Source organism: Silurus meridionalis, chromosome 18 (assembly GCF_014805685.1).
Source record: "Silurus meridionalis isolate SWU-2019-XX chromosome 18, ASM1480568v1, whole genome shotgun sequence".
In the NCBI taxonomy this organism is placed as follows: domain Eukaryota; kingdom Metazoa; phylum Chordata; class Actinopteri; order Siluriformes; family Siluridae; genus Silurus; species Silurus meridionalis.
Window position 1 is genome coordinate 7,488,482 of NC_060901.1, and position 22,038 is coordinate 7,510,519.

Below are 22,038 nucleotides of genomic sequence, written 5' to 3' on the forward strand. Positions count from 1 at the left end.
AGGCCATCCCAGTAGTGGTATTCTGCTCTAAGAAACATGTTATTGGCTACAGGTGGACATGCACCTTTTTCATATTAAATCCTTACAGCAATTTTTTTCCCCTGGAAAAAAACACATGCTGAAGTGCAGATCCCGACCACATTCCAGGTCTGCTACAGTAAAGTTTTCTGTATATTCACTAGTACTCTCTGTGAAAATCTCGGCACGCATGTGTGTGATTTCTCACACCATCACATTTTCGTGCGCACTTCAGATGACAGACTCGGGGGATCAAAATAACTTGTGCTATCCATAAAAGTAATGAGAGGGTGTTTTAATAGCTCATACTGGAGTCAATCTAGGTTTCACACCAACCTTACAATCAACACCAGTGCTGAAAGAAGTATACGTTCTAACGTGATCTGTTAAAAAATAACTAAGAATGAAAAAGAAAAGAAAAAGAGCGCAAGAGAGAGAGCGAGAAAAAGAGAGAGAGAGAGAGAGAGAGAGAGAGAGAGAGAGAGAGAGAGAGATTGCCACCCTATGTCGAGTCATATACTTTTGGCCATGTGTCTGGACAAAGAACCGCAGCGGCCTGCCTAGCTGACAATAAAAGAGAAACGGCCAAAAATATGGCAAAAATGCTGGTGCCTATTTCTATTCAAGATGAAAGGGGCTGGCACACAGAAGATGTTGTGCTAGTTTTTGGGTTCTCCACAGTCTCCATGCAAAATAGCGCTCTGTCCCAAGAATAATGTTCCTCTCCACCGCTACCTTTCATGTCAGGTTTCTCATACTACACTGCATTAACAGAGATGCATGAGAGCTTATGAGGGTATGAGGGCACTTCCACACCAGTGCATGTAGGCACATGAATCTGTGTGACTTGTTTTTTTTAAGCCTAAACTTAACCATTTAACGCCAAAGCACTGGATAACTGATCAAGCAGGAGACATCATTTAGTTATGCATGGCAGGTATAAAACAAGGGACTGGGCACAGAGTTCAAACCTGAGAAGAAATCCTAACACAGGCCAATGCATACAGCTAAATTTCCCTGCGACCTCCCGGAACATATGGAAACAATCTGTCAGAGCGAAATGAGAATAGACGATCATACTCCAGCAAGAGAGCAAAAGAGAGTAAGAGAAAGAGAGAGGGCGAGAGAGAGAGAGAGCGAGAGACAGGCAGAGAGAAAATAGACAGAAATGAAAGAGTAGAGAGACAGAGTGGAGCTGGTTAAATCAGAGAGGTAAAAATATACAGAATGGCTGAGTTGTACAGTCAGCAAGCAGAGAAAATGATGTCGATAGATAGATAGATAGATAGATAGATAGATAGATAGATAGATAGATAGATAGATAGATAGATAGATACATACATACATACATACATACATACATACATACATATGTCTGAATTTGTTTGTAAGTTCTAATAGGCAACATTCACCCAAAACTCACCCTTGTAAGAGAGCCGCAGACGTGGAACATTCTTCTTGGGGTTCTGCAGGGCCACTCTCCCGGGCAGAGCCGCCAAGCCCAGCAGGACTACAATCCCAAGCAGGTAATCCATGGTGCTGGAGCGCTGGTCTCCAGCCCACGGGGGGGTCCTGGCCCACAGCACCTGGGGACAAGTACTTCCTTCCTGGGTGAAGATCTATGCAGTGGCTCCTGTCCTCTCTCTGCGCCCCGAGGCAGATCCAGAGCTGTGAACGTCTCTGCAGGAGGCAATCCGAGTCAAATTCCCAGTGAGGCAGGCAGGAGCTCACATGGCTCCATGTGGTTGGGAAGGTGGAGGGAGGATAAGGGGGTGTGAGGTGTGTTAGGGTTGAAGGTGTATTCCTCTTTGGTTCTGAAATGCGCTGAGTGTGAATCGGTGTCCAGGGACCGAAGACTTTGTCATGGATCCTGCAAGAGCCACGCTTCACACTCACTCACTCACTCGCTCACTCACACACACTCTAACACACACTTCTGATCCTGTCCACTGCACGGGCAGACTGAGAGGGAAAGGCAGAGAACTACACCATCCACAAGAGCGGAGGGGAGGGGAGGAGAGAAAGGAGGGAGCGCAGCTGAAGGTGGAGGAGGGGGTAAACGAGTGAAGCAAAGGAACCTCTCTGCACAGGTCTGACGCTCTCTCTGTTTCAAATACTTCTACTGGGTTAGTCTGTCTCTGACTGTAGCTTTTATTCCGAACATCCACTTTATTTATTACACTTCATTTCTAATAGAATTTTTTCATTTCCTTAAAAGAATTGAGAATTTCTTTCTTTGTAGTGTTTATCATTTATTCCTTTCTTTCTTTCTTTCTTTCTTTCTTTCTTTCTTTCTTTCTTTCTTTCTTTCTTTCTTTCTTGTTCTGTGATTTTATTCTTTCTTTCTTTCTTTCTTTCTTTCTTTCTTTCTTTCTTTCTTTCTTTCTTTCTTTCTTTCTTTCTTGTTCTGTGATTTTATTCTTTCTTTCTTTCTTTCTTTCTTTCTTTCTTTCTTTCTTTCTTTCTTTCTTTCTTTCTTTCTTTCTTTCGGGCTGTTGATATTTAATCGATCTGTCTGTCTGTCTGTCTGTCTGTCTGTCTGTCTGTCTGTCTGTCTGTCTGTCTGTCTATCTATTGCACACTAAAAACACTTCCAGCACTGCATTTTTTTGTCCTGACTTATTTGTTTATGTGTATTTTGGCACTTCTTGTGTTTTCTTAGCCTACGTTTTGTTTTAGCCTGAATTGTTATTCATTTGTTACAACTTTTTTATGTCATTTTTTGCCTTATATTTTGTTTCTTCCTGACTACATATATTTCCTTCCTTCCTTCCTTCCTTCCTTCCTTCCTTCCTTCCTTCCTTCCTTCCTTCCTTCCCTTTTAGCATGACGAGTAGATCCTCTTCATTGGTGCACATATGTATACCTCCTGCTTGCGTGAGCATGTCCACAAACATCTGATAACCTCCGGCTCCAAACTCTCGTTATGGTTGTTTACACAAAATCCAAATGAAGTGTCGAAGGGAGATGCGATGCGATGAGATGAGAGGCAGGCCGTGTACATCAACACCTCCAAAAACCCTCTTTCCCTGCCAAACTTCCTAGAACAATAGTGAGGTTAAGAGCAGCCTGAACAGCATTGATCAAACATAGCCGAGTCTTTTGGCTAAGCACGAGGCCTATGTTCCTGACTAACCTCTTTGCAGAAGCAGGTCCAGGATCGGCGCTCTGAGAATGAATGATGTCTTAATAAATAAAGACGTGGCAGTGTGGAACTAAAAGGAGCGAGGATACTGACACACTGAATCTCGAGGCCTTTCAGCGGCTGGGCAGTAAAAATAGCGCCCGAAACAAGATACAGACAGGGGCAGTCAGAGCTGTGCCAATAGAGCTGTGTGACTGACAGGATGTGTATGTGTATGTGTGTGTTAGAGAAAACAAATATAACAAATTCATATGAACATACAAGGTCATGTTTTCAGACCAACTTTGCATACACACACAAATGGGGACACACATACACACACACCTCGGAGGAGATCCAGAAATCCACCCTTCTGCCCTTTTACAGTATAAGAGCTAAAACTACATCCTAACATCCTCAAATATCCTCATCACATCCTCAAACTCTGATACACCCTTTATCATGATGTATGTGTCAGTATGTGTGTGTGTGTGTTTGTGTGTGTGTGTGTGTGTGTGTGTATGTGTCAGTGAGGGGTGGTTTGTTTGGAAGAGAGTGATGCTTTATTCTCATCATTATCATCAGTTCCGCTTTGGTCAAGGTCCTCCATTATCCATTTCCTGTTTAGGGAGGGGAGGAGCAATTCCTGTTCGGGTAGGACGTCATTGTAATATCTAATCGCCCCCACAGGTCAGGCCACTTTGCTTACTGAATCAGCAGATATCAACACACACACTAGGATAAGGGCTGTGTAATAGGAAAAAGACAAGAAGAGGAAAGACAAGTGGGTAAAAAAAGACAAGCGCCAAAAGAGAGAGAGGTGTTAGATTTGGTTGGCACCAGACAACACACTCGTCTCTTTACGTGATGATGAGAGCTCTGCCTTTACAGCCTGCTCACTCGACAAATACTCCAGTGTAATGTGTGTGTTTGTGTGTGTGAGTGTCAGAGATGAAGAAGAACACAGAGACTTGATAAAATCACCTTCATAGCAGTACCTCATTTCTGTGGCCCTGCCATGTTTTCAAGAAGACACTTTTTTTACACCAATTGGGAATATTAATAGGAATCTAAAAGTAACTTATACAGTGATGGCTGAAATATGATTGGATAGAAACTATAAGATACACCACTGGAAGCAGCACAACCAAGAGAAAAGCTATGAAATGAAGAGAATAGACTATTGCAAAGATTTTCAAACATATTTCTTTTTGGATAATTGGCAGGCCAACCAACTAGGATGATATCTGATACAAATTTTCACACGATACATAGTGTCATAATAAATAATATATAGTCAATAGATATAATAAAATAATATAGAGGCAATAGCTTTAGCTAGAAAAAAAAAACACCTCTGACAACTACATGGAAAGACAAAATTCTTAGTCAGATGAACAACACTGCCTCATCATTTAGTCAATATCAGACTATGAGAAAATATAATAAGAAGGTGATATGAAAACTTTTATAATAGGAATCTTTATGGAATAGGAATCATAATTGGAATCTTTATTGATGTGAATTACTGACTTAAATATGAATGTCAAAATATTTACTTTAACAGTCTATTCTCTTTATTTTATAGCTTTTCTTTTGGTTGTGCTGCTTCAAATAGTGTATGTTTCTGTTAGATTTTCTATTTAGTCATATTTCAGCCATTATTTGTTGCCAGGGTCAGAGAAATCTTCCATGAGGTTTTTTAATTAAGTGTGGACGCCTTTAGTGTTTAGCTTTAAATATTCCTCAAATTTCATGACAATGAAATGGTTGCAATAACCAGATTTGGAAAGTAACGAAGTACTAATACTTTATTACTGTACTCAAGTAGATTTTTCTGGTATCAGTACTTTACTTCACTAAATATTTTTCAGACAACTTTTTACTTTTACTCATTGAATTTTCACACAAATGTCTAAACTTTCTACTTCTTACATTTTCAAAACAGGCTTGTTACTTTAGTTTTAATCTATTTGGTGAAATGTCAATTTTTTTCATTCTCGTTGCGAGCCGTTTTCAGACCATCAACCTATTTCCTGTCATTGTGCAGGCTTTTTTAATCATTTCCTGGCTCTCACACAGAACTTATGTAGACTAGTTTATGAAGCTCACAATGAGCAGTCAGAAGGCAACAAGAAGTATGGGGTTGATGTGGATGAGACAGAGGGAATCAGCGACATCAACAGAGACATTCCCGATCACATGATCATCGTCTTCTTGTCTCTGCTTGTGTTCTATATGGTGGTTGTTCAGCCTGGATACATTTATTAGGTAACAACATTTTAAATTAGTTTTGTATTAATATATCAATTAAGACTGTCAAAATGCTAGTACATTATAACGGCACTGGTTTTATTAACGCGCGATTAATCCAATGCATTTCTGTTTGACAATTTTCTATGAAAATATAAATAAATAAATAAATAAATCTGAAGCAAAATTTAAATCTTCAGTGCAACACGTTTATTCACAATGTCTCTTTTTTGCTTATATATATATATATATATATATATATAAAAAAAAGAAAAATAAGCTCCACCTTTACAAAATTTTCCCTTTGGGGGTCGACAAACGCACAGGCGCGTTTTGTGGCATTTTTGTGTCGTTATTGATTGTACAGATAAGAGCAATACATCATCCGATTATGTAAAGGGTCTACTTTTATTTGTACACACTCATAATAACAAAAAAATTTTGTGCTTTGTAAAATAAAAAAAACAGACAGGGTGCGCTTTCTGCCGTCTCTCTCTCCTCTCTTCACAGACACAAATAAAACACCCTGAATCTCAGTGAATATTTGCCTCACAGACATAATAAATATATGTATAGAAAGCTCGAAACGTCTATGTTTAAATAAACCAATTCACATAACAAATACAAATAGTCTCTGATTATGTAATTAGAATGAAAGTTATAAAAGGTGCAGTTTCTCTAGTATCACCTCATTAACCGTCCGTGTGGAAACATAGCAAAGGTTCCGTTTGGTGTCCTGACGATTTACGGAAATTAAAACACCATAATTACTTTAAAACATTTCCAACAATATTTAGTCTTCATGCTCTATGTTGAGTTTGGTTTCATGAATAATAAACCCTGCATTTGCATAAAACATCAATAATTGTCCATGCCCATGCTGATTAGAGTATAAAAAAATTGAAAAGTGTAAATTGAAGGAACATTTAGAACAGATAAATTGTGCAATTATGTTGTAATTAATCGTGAGTTAACTCATGACCATCATGAGATTAATAATGATTCAATATTTTAATCAATTGCCAACCCTTATATTAATATGTCGTGACATCTAATTATCAGCGTGACACTAAAACAGGTAGTAGTAAAGGGTACTTTTTACATGTCAGAGCTCAAACTTCTTTACTTCTTCTTGATTAAAAAAAGTATAGTCAGTAGTTCAACTTTTACTCGAGTATTTTAAAATATGAGTATCTGTACTTCTACTTAAGTGAAGGATGTGTGCATTTTTGCCATTTCTGTCTACAATTATTTAGATTTAGAATTAGAGACACCAGGGCCATCTAGCAGGCGTACATTAACCTAAGCATTTTCACATTCTTTGATTGAATGTTTAGAGAGTGCACTAGTCAGAGACATAATAATATATAATACTTAGCAGTAGTTGTTTTTTTTTCATTCCTCAGTGGCTGACAAAGGAGAAGAAATTAATTTGGTCACGGATATACTTGCAAGGCCATTTTCAAGACAGACTTGTCAAGAAACCCTGGACATTGTAAAAAAAAAGGTCAGTCAAAACAGTTCAAAACAGTTATTAAGCTTTTTCATGAACCATTTCTACTTTTTCGTTTTGTATCCTGGAAAATTTGAACAAAAACACAATTTGCTTTCATTTTAAATTTCAGAAAAACCATAATCTCAGGGGCTTAAGGAGAAAAAAAAGGTACTACAAAAATGCACAGAAAACCTGGGTGGATAATATTTTTGTCATTTTATGAGTTTAATATTGATTTTTCTGATAAAGATGATATATATGGATGGCACAGCTGTGGCCGCAGTGAAATGAGACTTGTTGAATTGTGTTCACGGGGTTTCTTGCTTTAGTAATGTCATTCTCATTCTCGCTGTATAAGATACCTGTTTGCGATGCATATTTATGTTTTCTATAGTTGTGGCATCATCATGATGGTATTAAGGTGGATTGATTCAGGTAGGACACCACTGAAGGCCTAGTTGTGAAACGCGCAAACCTCCACCGTGTGAATGTGTGCAGTCTGGTAAAGACTATAAGCTTAAAGGACTCAAACTTTGCACCGTACTAGTAGAGGCAATGCATGCCCACTATGTGCCAATAATGTTGATCATTAAGCATTTCCATGATACCTACAAGACAATCATGTCACCTAGAAATAGCTAGATGTCTCTTTGACATGGCCTACATGCTCTCCAGGCACATATTACATTCACTGTCCAAATCCTGCCATGTGTGCTGTGTTTGTAGCTGCCTGTAGCACAAATCAGTGCTAGCGTTCATTCTGCACTTGTGTCTGCTCTTGTTAGCTCAACTATGACTATATATATATATATATATATATATATATATATATATATATATATATATATATATATATATATCACCAGAGATGGTACTGAAAATGAGCCCTGGCTGTGTTGTGAATATAATGAAGCAGCATCTTAAAAGCTCAAACAACACTACAGCTCAAACAGAGAGATTCAGAAATTCCTCTAAACATGTTCTAGCTAAACATTGCTATCTCATTAAACTGGAGCTCATTTAACTTATACCAATTTTTTTTTTTGTGGTGTCATTTAGCCCTTCAACAATATGCCTAAAAAACATGTATGTAGCAATTCAAAATCCCATCTCAGGCTACAGTTTACTGCAAAACAGATAATTACATATATAAATATAGCGATAAATAAATTTTTGAGGTATGCTAATAATTACATTTCAAGGAAAGTTAGTGATATTTAGGTTAGACAAACAAAAATATGATTTCCTAAATGATGTAGGGGTTTTTAATCACTGTATGAAGATATTTACCTAAAAACTGCACAGTTGCTGTGGACACTTTACTTGCTTAAAACATTTCATGGAAATGTAATATACACGAGACGCAAATGGTAGCATAATTGTGAAATTACCCAAAGTCATGCTTTGCAAGAATTATAGGTGAATTGGTTAAATGTGCCTTTGAAAACAAAAGGAACTTATATTCTGGGCTTCTGAAAATGTTATGGAATGTTAGATTTTCTCTGCACCACATGTCCTTTTATACAAAGGAAAAACTAGTGTCCTCGAACCCCCATTTCATCAATTGCACACAGGTCAGAGGTCAATATCCGTTTTATAAAAAGGGTCAAGCCCTCATTATGTGCAGAACGAAGATTTAATAATCCCCTTTCACCCACCACCCCAGTTCAAACTCAGTCTTTAAATCCCCTTCCAGGCATATTTAAACAATGAATCAGGGCAAAAGAAATCACATAGCAATAAACATGCAATCAACCGTATAAACAACTCTAGCTTCGGGACAGAACCGTTGTTTTTGTGTAAACAGCAGCTGAGGATGGATTGCCTCGAGCGCAGATTAATTTATCTGTCTGCAATTTGTTTCCATCCATTTTATTCCCTCAGTGTCTCTTTTGCAGATGCATCTATTCTGGCAGTGAGTCAGCGCTTTATTTTAGTTTCACGACAGAGTCACTGTGAGGGCAAACAGAAAAAAAACCTTCTGTGTGATTCAGTAAATGTGACAGTATCTTGACAGGACTTGCCTAGCAGGTGACGTGGCATCAATGGAGAAGTAGGAGATGCTTAAAGGATGAGTTCTCCGGAGTTCAGAGATTTTCTAGCACTTTTACACAGCATGTGTGGGACTGAACTTCCATCTGCACACCTGCTTCTACTTGATTGTGACATTTTGGGTTGCTAGTTAGCCGAATAAACAGACACAACAGCTGCGAACAACATCCATAATGGACCCAAATCGCTTGTAAACGCTGTGTGAAATAAATGTATAAAAATGTGCAATCCGCATCATCTGATATGACAATCTTGACAAAAAAGCATTCTAGGAAGCAGGATTCTCTCTAACGACAACCAAATACCATCACTTAACACTACAATGGACATTCTGACTCTAAACTCCTGATCAAAGGCCGTGAAGTTTATTGTCGGATCAAGCTCCACTATGAAGCATTAGTGATGCAGAAAGGTAGCCTGGCCATCTGAGGAGGCTGAACTAATCCAAGTGCCAAAAGGCCCCCTTTATTTTTAAATCTCATGTATATGTAAATGTAGAACGTCGTCATTGAATGCCCGCTCTCAAGAGCTTAACTCGAGATCGGCTGAGACAACAGAAAAGCACTCATTATTCTCTCTGTGTAACCCAATCAGGAAGCTTAGGCTTGCAGAAAATCTGCCTTCCCCCTTCCCTATCAAGGTGAATGGGACCTCAGAGGAACAGGCAAAGAGATTTAACTTTCTCACTTAGCCTGTGTAATTAAAATGTAACTTAATCAAATCAAGTGCAGTGTATCCTGGGGCTTGGGTTAATGATAGCATTCAATGCATTATGGACTTGTTTTGAGATTTAGAAAGGCTCTGCTAAGAACAAAGCAGGAGTTCTTTCAGGAAACCTTAGAAAGATAATTCAAATGCCAAGGCACTTTACATACAGTGGAGTTCAAACAAGTGAAGACAAAGGTACATATATCTAGGGTTCAATTTGAGAAACATGATTTCCTTTGTAACAATGCAAATCACTCTTTCACTCGTTTTATTTTGATTTACAGACAAATTTTCTGTGAAAAGTCAGTTATTGGCATAATTATATATATTTTAGTTTTATATCTATATAATAGATTTATATTATAATGTATATAGGGAAATACAATAATCACTATCGTTATTTCGTTATCATAATTATTATCTTTATTTAATTCTATTAAAGAATAGATGAAAAGCAAGGTATTTATAAAAAATAAATAAAAACCAAAACATTCAAGACCCACAATGTGTAAATCACAAATATATGCATTGCAAGTCTCTACGCCAACCTGTGTACTATGAATCATGAAGACATTAACAGAACAAGCCCCAAGACTATTTAAAAAAAAAACAGTCAGTGATTTAGGGTTCTAATGTTCTTTGAAACAATATTTAACAATTTATGGGTAATGCCAGTAAAATATTTCATTGGCTGAGCCATGACAGATCCTCAGGACTAAGTGTAGGCCTGCCTCGACCGAGGGAAGTGCCTGAGATGGGTGATACAGCGTAGGTAAGCCATTCAGAGCTTAAAATGCCATGAAAAATACTATAATAGATTACATTACATTACATTACATTTTATTGTTATTGTGCAAGGTACATGTACAGAGCCAATGAAATGCAGTTAGCATCTAATGATAAGTGCATAAGTGGCCTACTTACAATAAATAAATTGCAGTGTGATAAATAAGGGTATGGAGTCCATATGTACAAGGGTGAAGGTAAATAATGTACATAAGGTGCGGTATGTAACAATATATGTGTATTTAGTTATAAAGAAGAGACTGTGCAAATATTGTTCATAGATGTTGGGAGATAACGTGCTCAAATTACATGATATATGATGTACAAGTATGAATGTTGTATATTACAGTATATACAGAATAAATATGGGTGAAATATACAGTAGTGCGGTGATAAACAAGTTATGGATGGTGCAAAAATGCATAGTGGATAAGCAGTGCAAAAAATCTAAATTAAAAAAACCCCAGAAATTGTATGATTATCAGCTGTTTAGTGCAGTAACAGCCACAGGAAAATAGCTATTCGTTAGCCTGTTTGTGCGGCTCTGAGGCACCTGTAGCACCTGTAACCGATGGGAGAAGGGTGAACAGTCCATGGTCAGGGTGAAAGATATCTTTGATAATGCCCTGCACCCTTTGCAGACAGTGTTTTTTGTAAATGTCCTCCAAGGTGGGTAGCTGAGTGCCACTGATTCGATGGGCAGTTTTAACCACAGTCTGAAAGGCTTTATGGTCTGAAGCAGTGCAGCAGCTGTACCACACTGAGATGCAGTTAGTGAAGGTGCCTTCAAAGGTACAGCGGTAAAAGTTCTCCAGTATCCTATAGGACAGTTGGGACTTTTTTTTTAAGTCTCCTCAGGAAATACAGTCACTTTTGAGTGTTTCTGATAAGGATAGAGTTTAGAGACCAGGTGAGATACTCAGGAATGTGGACTCCAAGAAACTTAAAGCTGGGTACACGCTTAACAGCAGCTCCGTTAATGCAGCGAGGTAAATAATGTGAACAATCAGTCAGATACTTGCTACTACAGTTCAGCCTAGAAGGTTTAAAAGCATTCGCTAGCTTCTCAGTAATATGTAGGGCTAAATTTTTTTCTTATTTTGTAATTAATAGATAGTAGTTAAATTACCTTGTGTTTTCCTTTATTGCTGTACTAAGTTCCTGTACCATTGTTTTAGCTCAATCATATTTTAAAATCCTGACCTATTTATCTAGCAAGATAATACGTTTTCCTGGAAGTCTGAAATTGCACATGTGTAAGTCACTCTGGAAAAGGACATTGGCTTAATAATAATAAATTAGCCTCTTAAATTAAATCAAGATTAAACACTATTTTTTGGTTTTACAAATAGCTGACAATATCTACTGTAGAATTACCAGCCATATTACAAGCACATTAAACATAAGCATAAATGAATCTTAAAATATTGTGCTTCTTTAATAAATACAAACATGTTAGTGGTGTTTTTATTTGAATAAGAATAAATCACTTAGGTTATGCTGTTTTTGGAACATCTACCTTCGGGGTGGGTAAGCATGAATAAAAAAAAATATGTCATGTTTTATTCTTTATAAAAAACATAACATATAGAATATTTTGATATATTGGTAAGAATCAATTCATAGACTAGTTCACAACAGTATTCAGATGGTGTGCAGAGAATCTAAACTAGTACTTAACTTTCTAAATAAGTCACTGGTTAATATTTGTCCTTTTTGACAAATTTGATTATTGGATATAGTAGCCCTTAACAGAACAGCAATGACTGAATGTAGATCTTGAACAGACCAGTACATATGTGAAACTGACCACAGTATAAAATATTTTTTGTTTTCTTTATCTCTTCCTCAGCCCAATCAGCCATTAAAAACGTACCTAATACATTGGACTGGACAGAGAGAAGGAAATACAGTATCTGTATAAGCTTAGATTAGTTAGGGTTCACAAGCCATTTCTGCCCATTTTAAAGAAAACATTCTCAAGGCTGTTCCTAACTATTGGCTCTCATTCCCTCCTCTGTTTTCCTAAAGGTAAAAAATCAAGTGGAGAAACTGAACACTAACCCAGAATCTGGGGTGAATTTATTACATGAGAAACTTTAGAAAACTGCTGTGAGTTTACTCTCTAGGTTCTGCAGGTATATATATTACTATTGTTAAGCACTCAGCACTTCAGAGCTCGGAAAACTGACACACTGATGCTGCAGGCCGGCTTGGACCACCATTAAAAATTTACACACTTTGGAAATGTTTAAGAACTATCCGCTAGCAGTAAGGTTACTGCTGTACAGGGAAATCTGAAAAAATAATATCCAGAAAGAGCTGAGGGGGTGGGGGGTTTGGAGGGGGGTTAGGAGGGAGGTGCTCACTTGTGCGGTTGAGAAGGGATTTTTGAAACTTGGGGATTTGTAGTTAAACCCTTTTACTGCATGTACTCAGTCTATCAGTGGAATCTCTGGTTTTCAATAATAGATACTTGTTTACTTTTTATACTTTTCAGACAAACTTTATTGATACCGTGAGGGAAATTATTATGTTACAGCTGCAGCAGGTTACACAAACAGTAAAAAAATTGAAAAAATTTGAAATTGAAAATTTACTGTAACTATCTACTTGTGTAAAAGTAGAAAGTAGCGACCAAGAAAAATCTAACTGTAAGTGAGAGTATACGTTATACTGGTGAAATAACTTGTATACAATTGGTAACAGCTAATCCAAAAATATCCATTGTTTGAAGAATGCAATTTTGATCAATTTTGTTATGTTAAGTAAGCAATACTAAAGCAAACATCTCTAAAATGTTAACACAATAAAAATATAAGGCATTACTTGGCTAAATTTAAATAATTCCTTGATCAAAGGTGGTAAATTTTAATATTTCTAGCTACACAGTCAGCTATTAATCTGATTATTACATCTGGGCTGTAGGTGTACTAAGATATATACAACAGATAATTATCACCAAACTTAAATACAAATATTCCATACCATAACATTTCAAAAGATCTGCTAACTCGTCGAGCTCAGCGAATTAGCTTTTGGCATTTCGTACATGTTTTCACAGGTAGGATGTTGAACAGTGTTTTAACTCACAATTTGCAGATCTTTGGAAGCATATATGAGATGAATTGGAAATATTCATCCTTATTCCACTGTCTCAGACACTGCTGCTTCTGACCAAGTATTTTGCACCGATGCAGACTTTTGTCAGGACACTGCTTTATTGAGATTGGAGATTTGTTTATTTAGAAATTGTACTGTTGGCTGATAGTCTTCTGGGATCAAATGGTCTTCTTTAACTATGTAGATGAAGCTAAAGTTAAATAATTTATTTAAGAAAAACAATTAAAGCACTGAATTTAATTATTGAATTATACCATAAATAATGTTACAGTGAACTGGGTATTCGGTTATTAAGAATTCATGTGATTGTTACTTCAACCCCTGATTCTAAATATAGTATAGACTATAAGTATAGTATAAAAGTATAGTAAATAAGTATAGTAGAGCATAGTCTGTATACAGTTTTTTTAAAATAAAATACAAGACATGTGGACACACTTACACATTTCCTAAAATTGCAGGACGGAATGAATTGGGGACATCTGATTAAATATATAGGTGTGTGGAAAATATCAAGCTATGCTTTCTGTTGCACATTGAACATTTCCTGTGAGAAATCCATTAATGTGCAATGGCACAACGATGACTCACTGACTAATTTGCTATGGAGAAGAGATGCAGCTGTAACCACAGGATGGCATGTTTCCTTGTATGTGAGGACATATCTGGGATTTATTTGCATTAAACTGCTTTAATTATCATTAATAACCCCATAATTACTCTGTATAGGTTATCTATTTTCATTTAAAATGCACGGACTATATGGAAAGTGATATCTCAATATTAAAACCAGGCTCACTGGTTTATCAGAAGCATAAATCTGTAACCTGATTTGTTATCCTAATCTACTTTCCATATGATGTAGGTGAAATCTGTCATCTCTTTCCTTATATACAATCCTACACTAAGGACTTGGAGAGCTATAGAGGTAGGCTTTGGGATTAATTAGAATCATAATCACAATCAGGTAAGAACAGGCATCATGCTCTGTCTCAGTATCTATTAAAACCACATAGTGCCCAGACAGTCAGGTGTAGTTTCTGAATCTGTCTGCATCAAAAACACTTTTTTTTCACAAGTTCACAGGTTTCCCACCTGTGCCTCACACCAGTGTAAAAGTCTGGAATTGTGCAACTGGAAAAAATCTGCTCTAATTATTTCAAATTTAATCTCCAGTGCTGGACATGTGAAACCCACACAGGAACAACGCCAACCTCAAGAGCCATTCACAGTAAAATTATGCAGTGGAAAAAATGATTATGTCCTCATCTTTAAGGTAATGGAAGGGTAAATTATTTGCATTCATAAATAATTAAATATCACAAATTCACTGTGAACACTGCATATCCAGCATAACTGACAGGTTTTAGTGATATAATGCACAGCCATTTAATAAAAAACTAACTTATATTTAGCTATTTATTTTGAATATTCCCTAAGGCCAATTAACTTGTTTATACAAAGTCCTTTTAGAAGAGTGGCTGCCATGGGGCTATTAATATTCAAACCACTTATTAGAAAACAATGTTAACAATGATAGCATGCTTGCTTCTAAATACAGTTCTGGCTGCATTGTTTTTTTTTTTTATCAATACATTCTTTTAAATGCCTTAAATGAAATGCTAAATCCTTGTGCACAAATGAGACAAAGCAGGAAGCAGTAAGCAGATAAAGTAGAGTTTGGGTGCCTCCAGACTTGAAATGCTTACGAAAAAAATAATTAAAAAAATAGGTTGCTAATTAAGAATGATAAGATTTATAGTATTGTAATAAGAATTATGGAATTAAAACAGTACATTTATCATGATTTATAATCATGTGCTAACTAAAAAGCATTACTAAATTTAATTTCCTTCCACATCCTTCAATTGTGAATAATTTGCAAGTTCTTGATCACGGATTCATTTAATTAAAGTTCCCTCAGCACCAATTATAGTATATGAGCATAAATGCAAAACAGCTGCTATTTCCTTTATTAAACTAATGCATCACATTGTACAAGAGAAGTAGTCAGTGATCAGAGTGAAGGGAACATTGATTTGCTATCCTGCCATCAATCGTGGGTGGTAATTGCAATGAAAAGTGCACTATAGTTGGTGTGTGTCACAGCGGGTTTGCTGACTTGTTAAAAAATTGATATTTTTTTATTCATTCCACAGTGTCATTCCATCCATCTGGGACCTCTTGGAGCCATTATACAGTTTATGTTAGCCAAACAAAGAAGGGCTCCATTCAACAGCTGGCAAGAGCACACATGAAAATTGCAGCATTTTATTCACAGAGTAGCCATTAGTTTTGACTTGACAGTGACATGTCTGTACACACCAACATGGCATATTTCATATTTTTATAGTATTAAATGGTATAAGAGACAACATCTGTGTATAATATTAAGAGCCAGTGTGTATTTATTAAACTTTATATACTTTTACATTTAGAGATTTGTGCAAAAGTTGTTATTTAGTTTTTTCAATCAATGTATTCAACTGTATATAGCATTATAGATATTTACTATATATGATGCTGTACAAATATATTTATAACATTTTATACAAATATATACATATACTGTACATATCGCCTTGTGTTTTATGCAAGAATTGTTTATTTAATAAGTACTAGGGTGTGAATATAATATACTGCCTGTGTCACATTAAAATAACAAACTATAGTGTGTAGTAATAGTACAAAATAGGCTTTTACATTTTTTTTTGTTTCTAAATAGTGAACATTTCTTGAACTCGTGACAGTCATTTTTGATACGATGTAGCACATATTTGCAAGCATCGAGTAAAACAGAAATTAATCACATTAAATTGATATTAATCTGAATTATATATTGCTCTATAACTATACATTTTGATAAAGCACTGAATAGTCAATTCAGCTATATTGCAGTTGCTAACAGCCAAAGAAAACATGATTTTCTTTTCTAAATACAGCATAATACATAATTGTAACGCTTCATGCTGCAAAATAAGCATTAAGCTCAGAATTTAAAACAGAGATAAAAATACATTTAATAATATGCACACTGCCTTATATATGCAGTATATCACAGTATGAACAAGTTCGTAGTTCTTTGTGCCACAAAGTGGAAGCGCTTGTAATGAAGAGATAGCACAAAAGAGTAATCGTAATTTTTGTCTGAGGGAGCAAAAACATTTTTTTCCTTACAAAAGCAACTCCTGGGTTCATATAGTACAGTATATTGCAGTGTTAAATCTCTTTCAATTATAAATACTTTATAAACCAGACATTGCAAAAAGCTAATCATCAATGATATCTCTGATTAGTTACAGTGGTGCTTAGTTATTTGTGTGAAATGCCATTTGTTCATACTTTTGCCACTTACAGTTGTGTAAAATTAGATTGTTTGTTTGTGTTTCTCAATAAATAAATGACCAAGTGTAATATTTATGTCTCATTTGTATAATTGGGTTTATATAGGGTTATATTTAGTAAGGTTTTATAAACTTTCAAGCACCACTGTATATTGGTTATAATAAATGGTACTGGAGCTACAACAAAGTCTTTCAGTTCATATGAATACCTGAAAAGGACCATCAATTTGACCATTAATTCATATTTTGATTGTCTATATTTTTTTAATTCCGAAATAAGATAATGGAATATGTTAAACTACAAGCCTATAGAGTCTATACAGTCTTTAAATAGGATTATATTGTACATGACCAAAACAACTCCATGTAATGTTAAAAATTTTTGACAAGCATCCATGAGCATGTGCACACTAAAAATGCTTGTGAATACGACCATAAAGTTTTTGAATCCTTAAATCGTGACTCTTCAACTTCATTTGTTGCACATAATACAACCACAAAGACTAAGGTTATTACAATACTCGGTTCCGTCCTAAAAATATTTACAATGACACAGAGCCTTCAGTTCTTTATAGCCATTATTTTACTGGATTAATTGACTTCAGATGGCATTTTGCATGTGGGACGCCACTTTGATGTGAGTCCCTACTGATTGTAAAATAAGATGCTGTAATGAAGGTGCTTGGGGCAAGAAAGCCACATCAATCACCTGTGCGAGTGAACCCTGAGACGGACGAATCTTAACTGCACCCAAAGTGCATTCCATGCTTCCCCTGTCCACTTTGTCTGAATATTACAAAACACACAGGTTTTTGACATCTGCTTCATTTCATCATCTTATCTCACGTGTTTACAAAGCAGCATCCGGGTCAGGATTTATTTTTTTTGCTGTTGTTTTGTTTTTAGGAGAGTGAGACAGAGAGCAGGAGGCATGTAAGGTATGTCTGTGTCTCTAATGACAGTAGCAACCTAAGGCGGTGAAACTCAACCAGCATGCCGTCATTAAAGAAGACACTGCTGATAAAAGGATGTGTATGTGCACCAGTGTTTGTAAAAAGACAAATTACCTAAGATATTACAGTTTTCTTGCTTGACCTGTGGTGTAGCAAGTTTGTTAGGGAAACAGTTTAATTTTAGATTACCCTGTCCTTTGCTTTGCAGTTCTTTTAATGGCTGGGTTCATACAACTCTCAGTGCTGTAATGAGGGATTTTGATCTAAGACATCCTCAATGATCACGCTACGATAAACAACATTTTTAGTTAGTATTGAATTTTATGAAAACCTTGTAGAATAGGATAATGGGAAGAATGCCAATAATGTAATATAAATTGGCTGTAAACCAAACTGAGGATGTAAAGCCTGGCTCAGCAGCATTTTCGAAACCCACTTTTAACTATTGAAACCATAATAATAAAAGTGCAATGTTTTGAGGCAGATTTACAACAGTTTTCTTCTCCCACAAGCTCTTTTCCTAAGACGAAATGAGATGATCAAGTTTCAACATGAAAAGTGTGTTTTGGAAGAACATGGTGGTGGAATTTTGTGTGTTCACTCGTAATCTCTTAAATAGGTTTTAAGAACCCCAAACAAGCTGTTCATTGTAAACGCTTGTTGTGTCGAGGACAAGTTTTCCTACTTCAGGTAATTCCTTTCAGATTAGCAAAGCCTCAGATTTGTACATGGTAGGATTACATTAAAACAACATCTGTCAAGGAAAAATGTCTCAGCAACTGCAATACAAGGGCTGGGCCGGGCCTGCCCCATTACCTATACAGCATTTACTACGTCTAATAAAACACGTTTATGTTAATACAGTTATAGCTTTAAGACAGCACACCTGCTTGTCTAACATAGCGTGTATAGGAAACCACCCTGAGTCAACATCTCCTCTCTATAATGACTGTCAAAGGATGAGACTAAGTTGAGGATGATCACAAAAGCCATAGAGCAAAAGCAAAGGAAAGAGTATAAAAGAAAAGAAAGCAAAACTGTTGTTGTGATATTATTGGCACTGAAGCAAATACACATAGACAGGAAGGAATACATATCACAACATTTCAGCCACCTGTAAACCCAGCCTCGCCTAATCGGAGGTCTGAAGCTCTCTGGTCTTACTGGGAGGTGGTTTATAGGGTGAAAGATTAGCTCAAGCTGCCCATGCCAAACATTCAGGGAGCCCCACTAAAAGACCAGTTCCAGGCCCTGAGCCCTCCAACTAATCTAACCCCAGCTGCACCCAATCCGTCTCGGCCTGGCCCACAGCCCTAAGCCCTTCATAAGAGGCTTGGAGAAATCCGACAACCTGTCAACCTGAGGACTTAATTAACCATGCAAGTCAACCAGGCTAATTGAAAAGAAAAGATTTTCTCAAGTGTAGCTATAAGAGAGGACATGCTAAACAAATCCAATTGTTAGTTTTTTTTTATTTTTTATCTCTTGTTGTTTCAACCTGCTATAAACACCCAAGACAGGTTCAGTCTTACATACCTTCCATATTAGTTTAACTGAATAAGCTGAAGGCTGAATTCCTGGTAAAATGTTTGGGATACTCAGTGATCTTCGAGATAAATAAAGAATTGTTACAGTTAACCCCCTGAGCCATTGACATTCATGTTGAATACAAAGAGTGTTCATTATCCTTTATGAGTATGTAGAATGGCTACTATGTAATAAATCATTCAGCAGTTCAAATTAAATTTAAGATTAAATGAGCTGCTCACACATACATAGCCCAATAAAAAAAGCCTTTCTTCTTTTCCGTCAGTTAACAAAAACCAGGTGAAGGACACAAGTTTAACGGTGCATGAACTTGTTTGTTTGTGCAAGGTAAGCCCTGTCAAAATTCAGCTAGTAGGGAAGAGTTTTAGGAAGGCACTGCTAACTGGATAACTTTGTTGAGGCAAAGCAGAGTGTGTTTTGACCTTGCTTGCCCCTTTTCCATCTCCATTAACATAGTGTTTAAGCCTGCCATCTCCTTTCTACCATAATGTGTTTAGATATGTCACGTGCACCCCCACCCATGCTCAATCAGCATAATGTGTCTTCGACTGAGCTGACCCTTTCTCCCCTCACTGTAATGAATGTAGAACTGCCATACAGTCCAACTCCACTCAATAACTATAATGTGTTTGGGTATGCCAATATCGTACCGCGCTAATGCACCGATATCTAATAACATTCCCTGTTCATTTAAAAGAAAGCGTCAAACATTACCAGTCGATAGTCACTGCTGAGCAGATACTGTATGCAGGTGAACTTGAATGATCTCCGAGATTTATTGTAATGTGTAACCTGTCCCTATAACCTGATTACTGAATAACCACAAGCCTACACCACGACTTTTCAGGTTGATCATCATATTTTTCACTTCTTTACCCTTCTCATTTTCTACTCTCTGGCTAGTTGTCCTTCTATTTTCCCTGACCCAATGAATGAAATGAAATGAAATGAAATCCAATCAAAATAATTTAGAAGTGAGATCTATTTAAAAAAAGCATGGAAAGATTTTAACACCACACTAAGGATTATTGTTTACTTTTGTTAAAATTGTAAAAATACACTATGTTTGGTAAAAAAAATATATAAATGATATGAATTAAATCATATATATATATATATATATATATATATATATATATATATATATATATATATATATATATATATATATATAAAATAAATAAATAATAATATTTTGATTCAATTGCATTTATTCTCTTCTCTTGGCTAGTTGTCCAACCCATCAATTTACTTGTGAAATGTGTTATATGTGAACAAAGACCACTAGATTTTAAAAGACACTGCAAATGGCCAACCATGTATTTCTTAAAACAAAAAAAACCAAATCTAGTGACCTTGTATTTAAAATATTATTGTCTCTTTTTGTACAAAAGTTGGATTTCCTGATGTCCTAAATACATAGGTTTGGACACCAGAAAGATTGCAGCTTCCATCATTCAAAAATTTGTTCACGAAAGATACTAACTTTCCCCCAATTCAAGCACTTCAGGCAACCCTTTCCTTCTCACCTCAGCTAGAAAACACACACATGCTTCCACACTCATTCAATCCCTCCTCCCTCCAGTCTGCCTGTTTTTGTGGCTGAGATAGAAACACAATGATCCGTAGCTCAGATGGCCATGTTCCAGTGTGCTGCAACTAATGGTGTGGAGCTGTTAACCTCTAGAGGTCCAGGCTCATGGCAGCCATGGAGATCACCCACAAAGAAATAGCTCAGGATTATTATAAGCACTACATTCTCAGATGAGGATACACCCAAGTGTGAAATCTAACTCCGTTTCCAGAAATAATAATATACCACAGAAGCATTAACAACAGACCTTCTTGAAGATTTTCTATTGTGCAAGATAATTTTTATGCTTCACAGACCAAACATGGAGTCATGCATGAATGCTGATTTTATCTCAGCTGAGTGCATTCTGCAGCACTTCATATCCACTTGAAGGCTAATGTGGAATCCAGGTTTCTAAAAGCAACAAAATGTCCCTTGGCACTAATTCTGCTATTAGAAAGTACCGGGGCTCTGTTTTATATCACCCAGAATGCATGGAGAATCAGGAAAAATAACCTGACCCTTTAAACAATGACCCTTTTGGATCAATTTGACCTTTTAGGGCAGCACATGGTTTGCAAGACCTAGATATCAAGTCAGTGTGTGTGAGTGCTTGTGTGAATGTTTGCGTGAAGTGAGTGTGTATGTATGGATATGTGTGTGGCAGCTTCCAGAGGAGACCCATGTGGCTGTGGAGGGCCTGACATTAATAAAGCCCAAATCAGCTCATATAAACACTTCATTGTCCTTTGATGTGGTGTCGCAGCCTGGCAGACGGTAAGCCATACATCATCTTGAGCCACACATGGGGGCCACAGCGCCAGTCTTTCAGTCTACCCCCCACTAGGCAACCTGAACATTATACTACTCTTCAAAAATCACCGTTCCAGAAGCTTGAGCCACGGGTCAATAATGATAGCTTGTTTACAGTAGGAGTAGTGGAATTCCAGTACATGGTTCCTTAAATAAAGCATAAATTTATATATATATATATATATATATATATATATATATATATATATATATATATATATATATATATATATATATATATATATATA

At 36.4% G+C, this 22,038-nt stretch overlaps 1 protein-coding gene and 1 long non-coding RNA gene across 3 annotated transcripts in view; one reads left to right on the top strand and one right to left on the bottom strand.

Annotated features, from left to right (window-relative positions):
- sema3aa (sema domain, immunoglobulin domain (Ig), short basic domain, secreted, (semaphorin) 3Aa) overlaps nt 1-1,974 on the bottom strand; it is a 30,868-nt gene extending 28,894 nt beyond the window's left edge. The window contains exon 1 of the mRNA XM_046873405.1: nt 1,442-1,974. Within this exon, the coding sequence (XP_046729361.1) occupies nt 1,442-1,553 (112 nt within the window). The 5' untranslated portion in view covers nt 1,554-1,974. The remainder of the gene's footprint in view (nt 1-1,441) is intronic.
- Nucleotides 1,975-2,070: 96 nt separating this feature from the next.
- LOC124401256 lies at nt 2,071-17,359 on the top strand. 2 transcript variants are annotated; one of them, XR_006928550.1, is made up of 4 exons: nt 2,071-2,108; nt 6,802-6,902; nt 14,736-14,835; nt 15,719-17,359. It is a non-coding gene; the product is annotated as an uncharacterized LOC124401256 (long non-coding RNA). The 2 variants fall into 2 exon arrangements; XR_006928549.1 differs by lacking the exon at nt 2,071-2,108 and adding an exon at nt 5,271-5,413.
- The last annotated feature ends 4,679 nt before the right edge of the window (nt 17,360-22,038 follow it).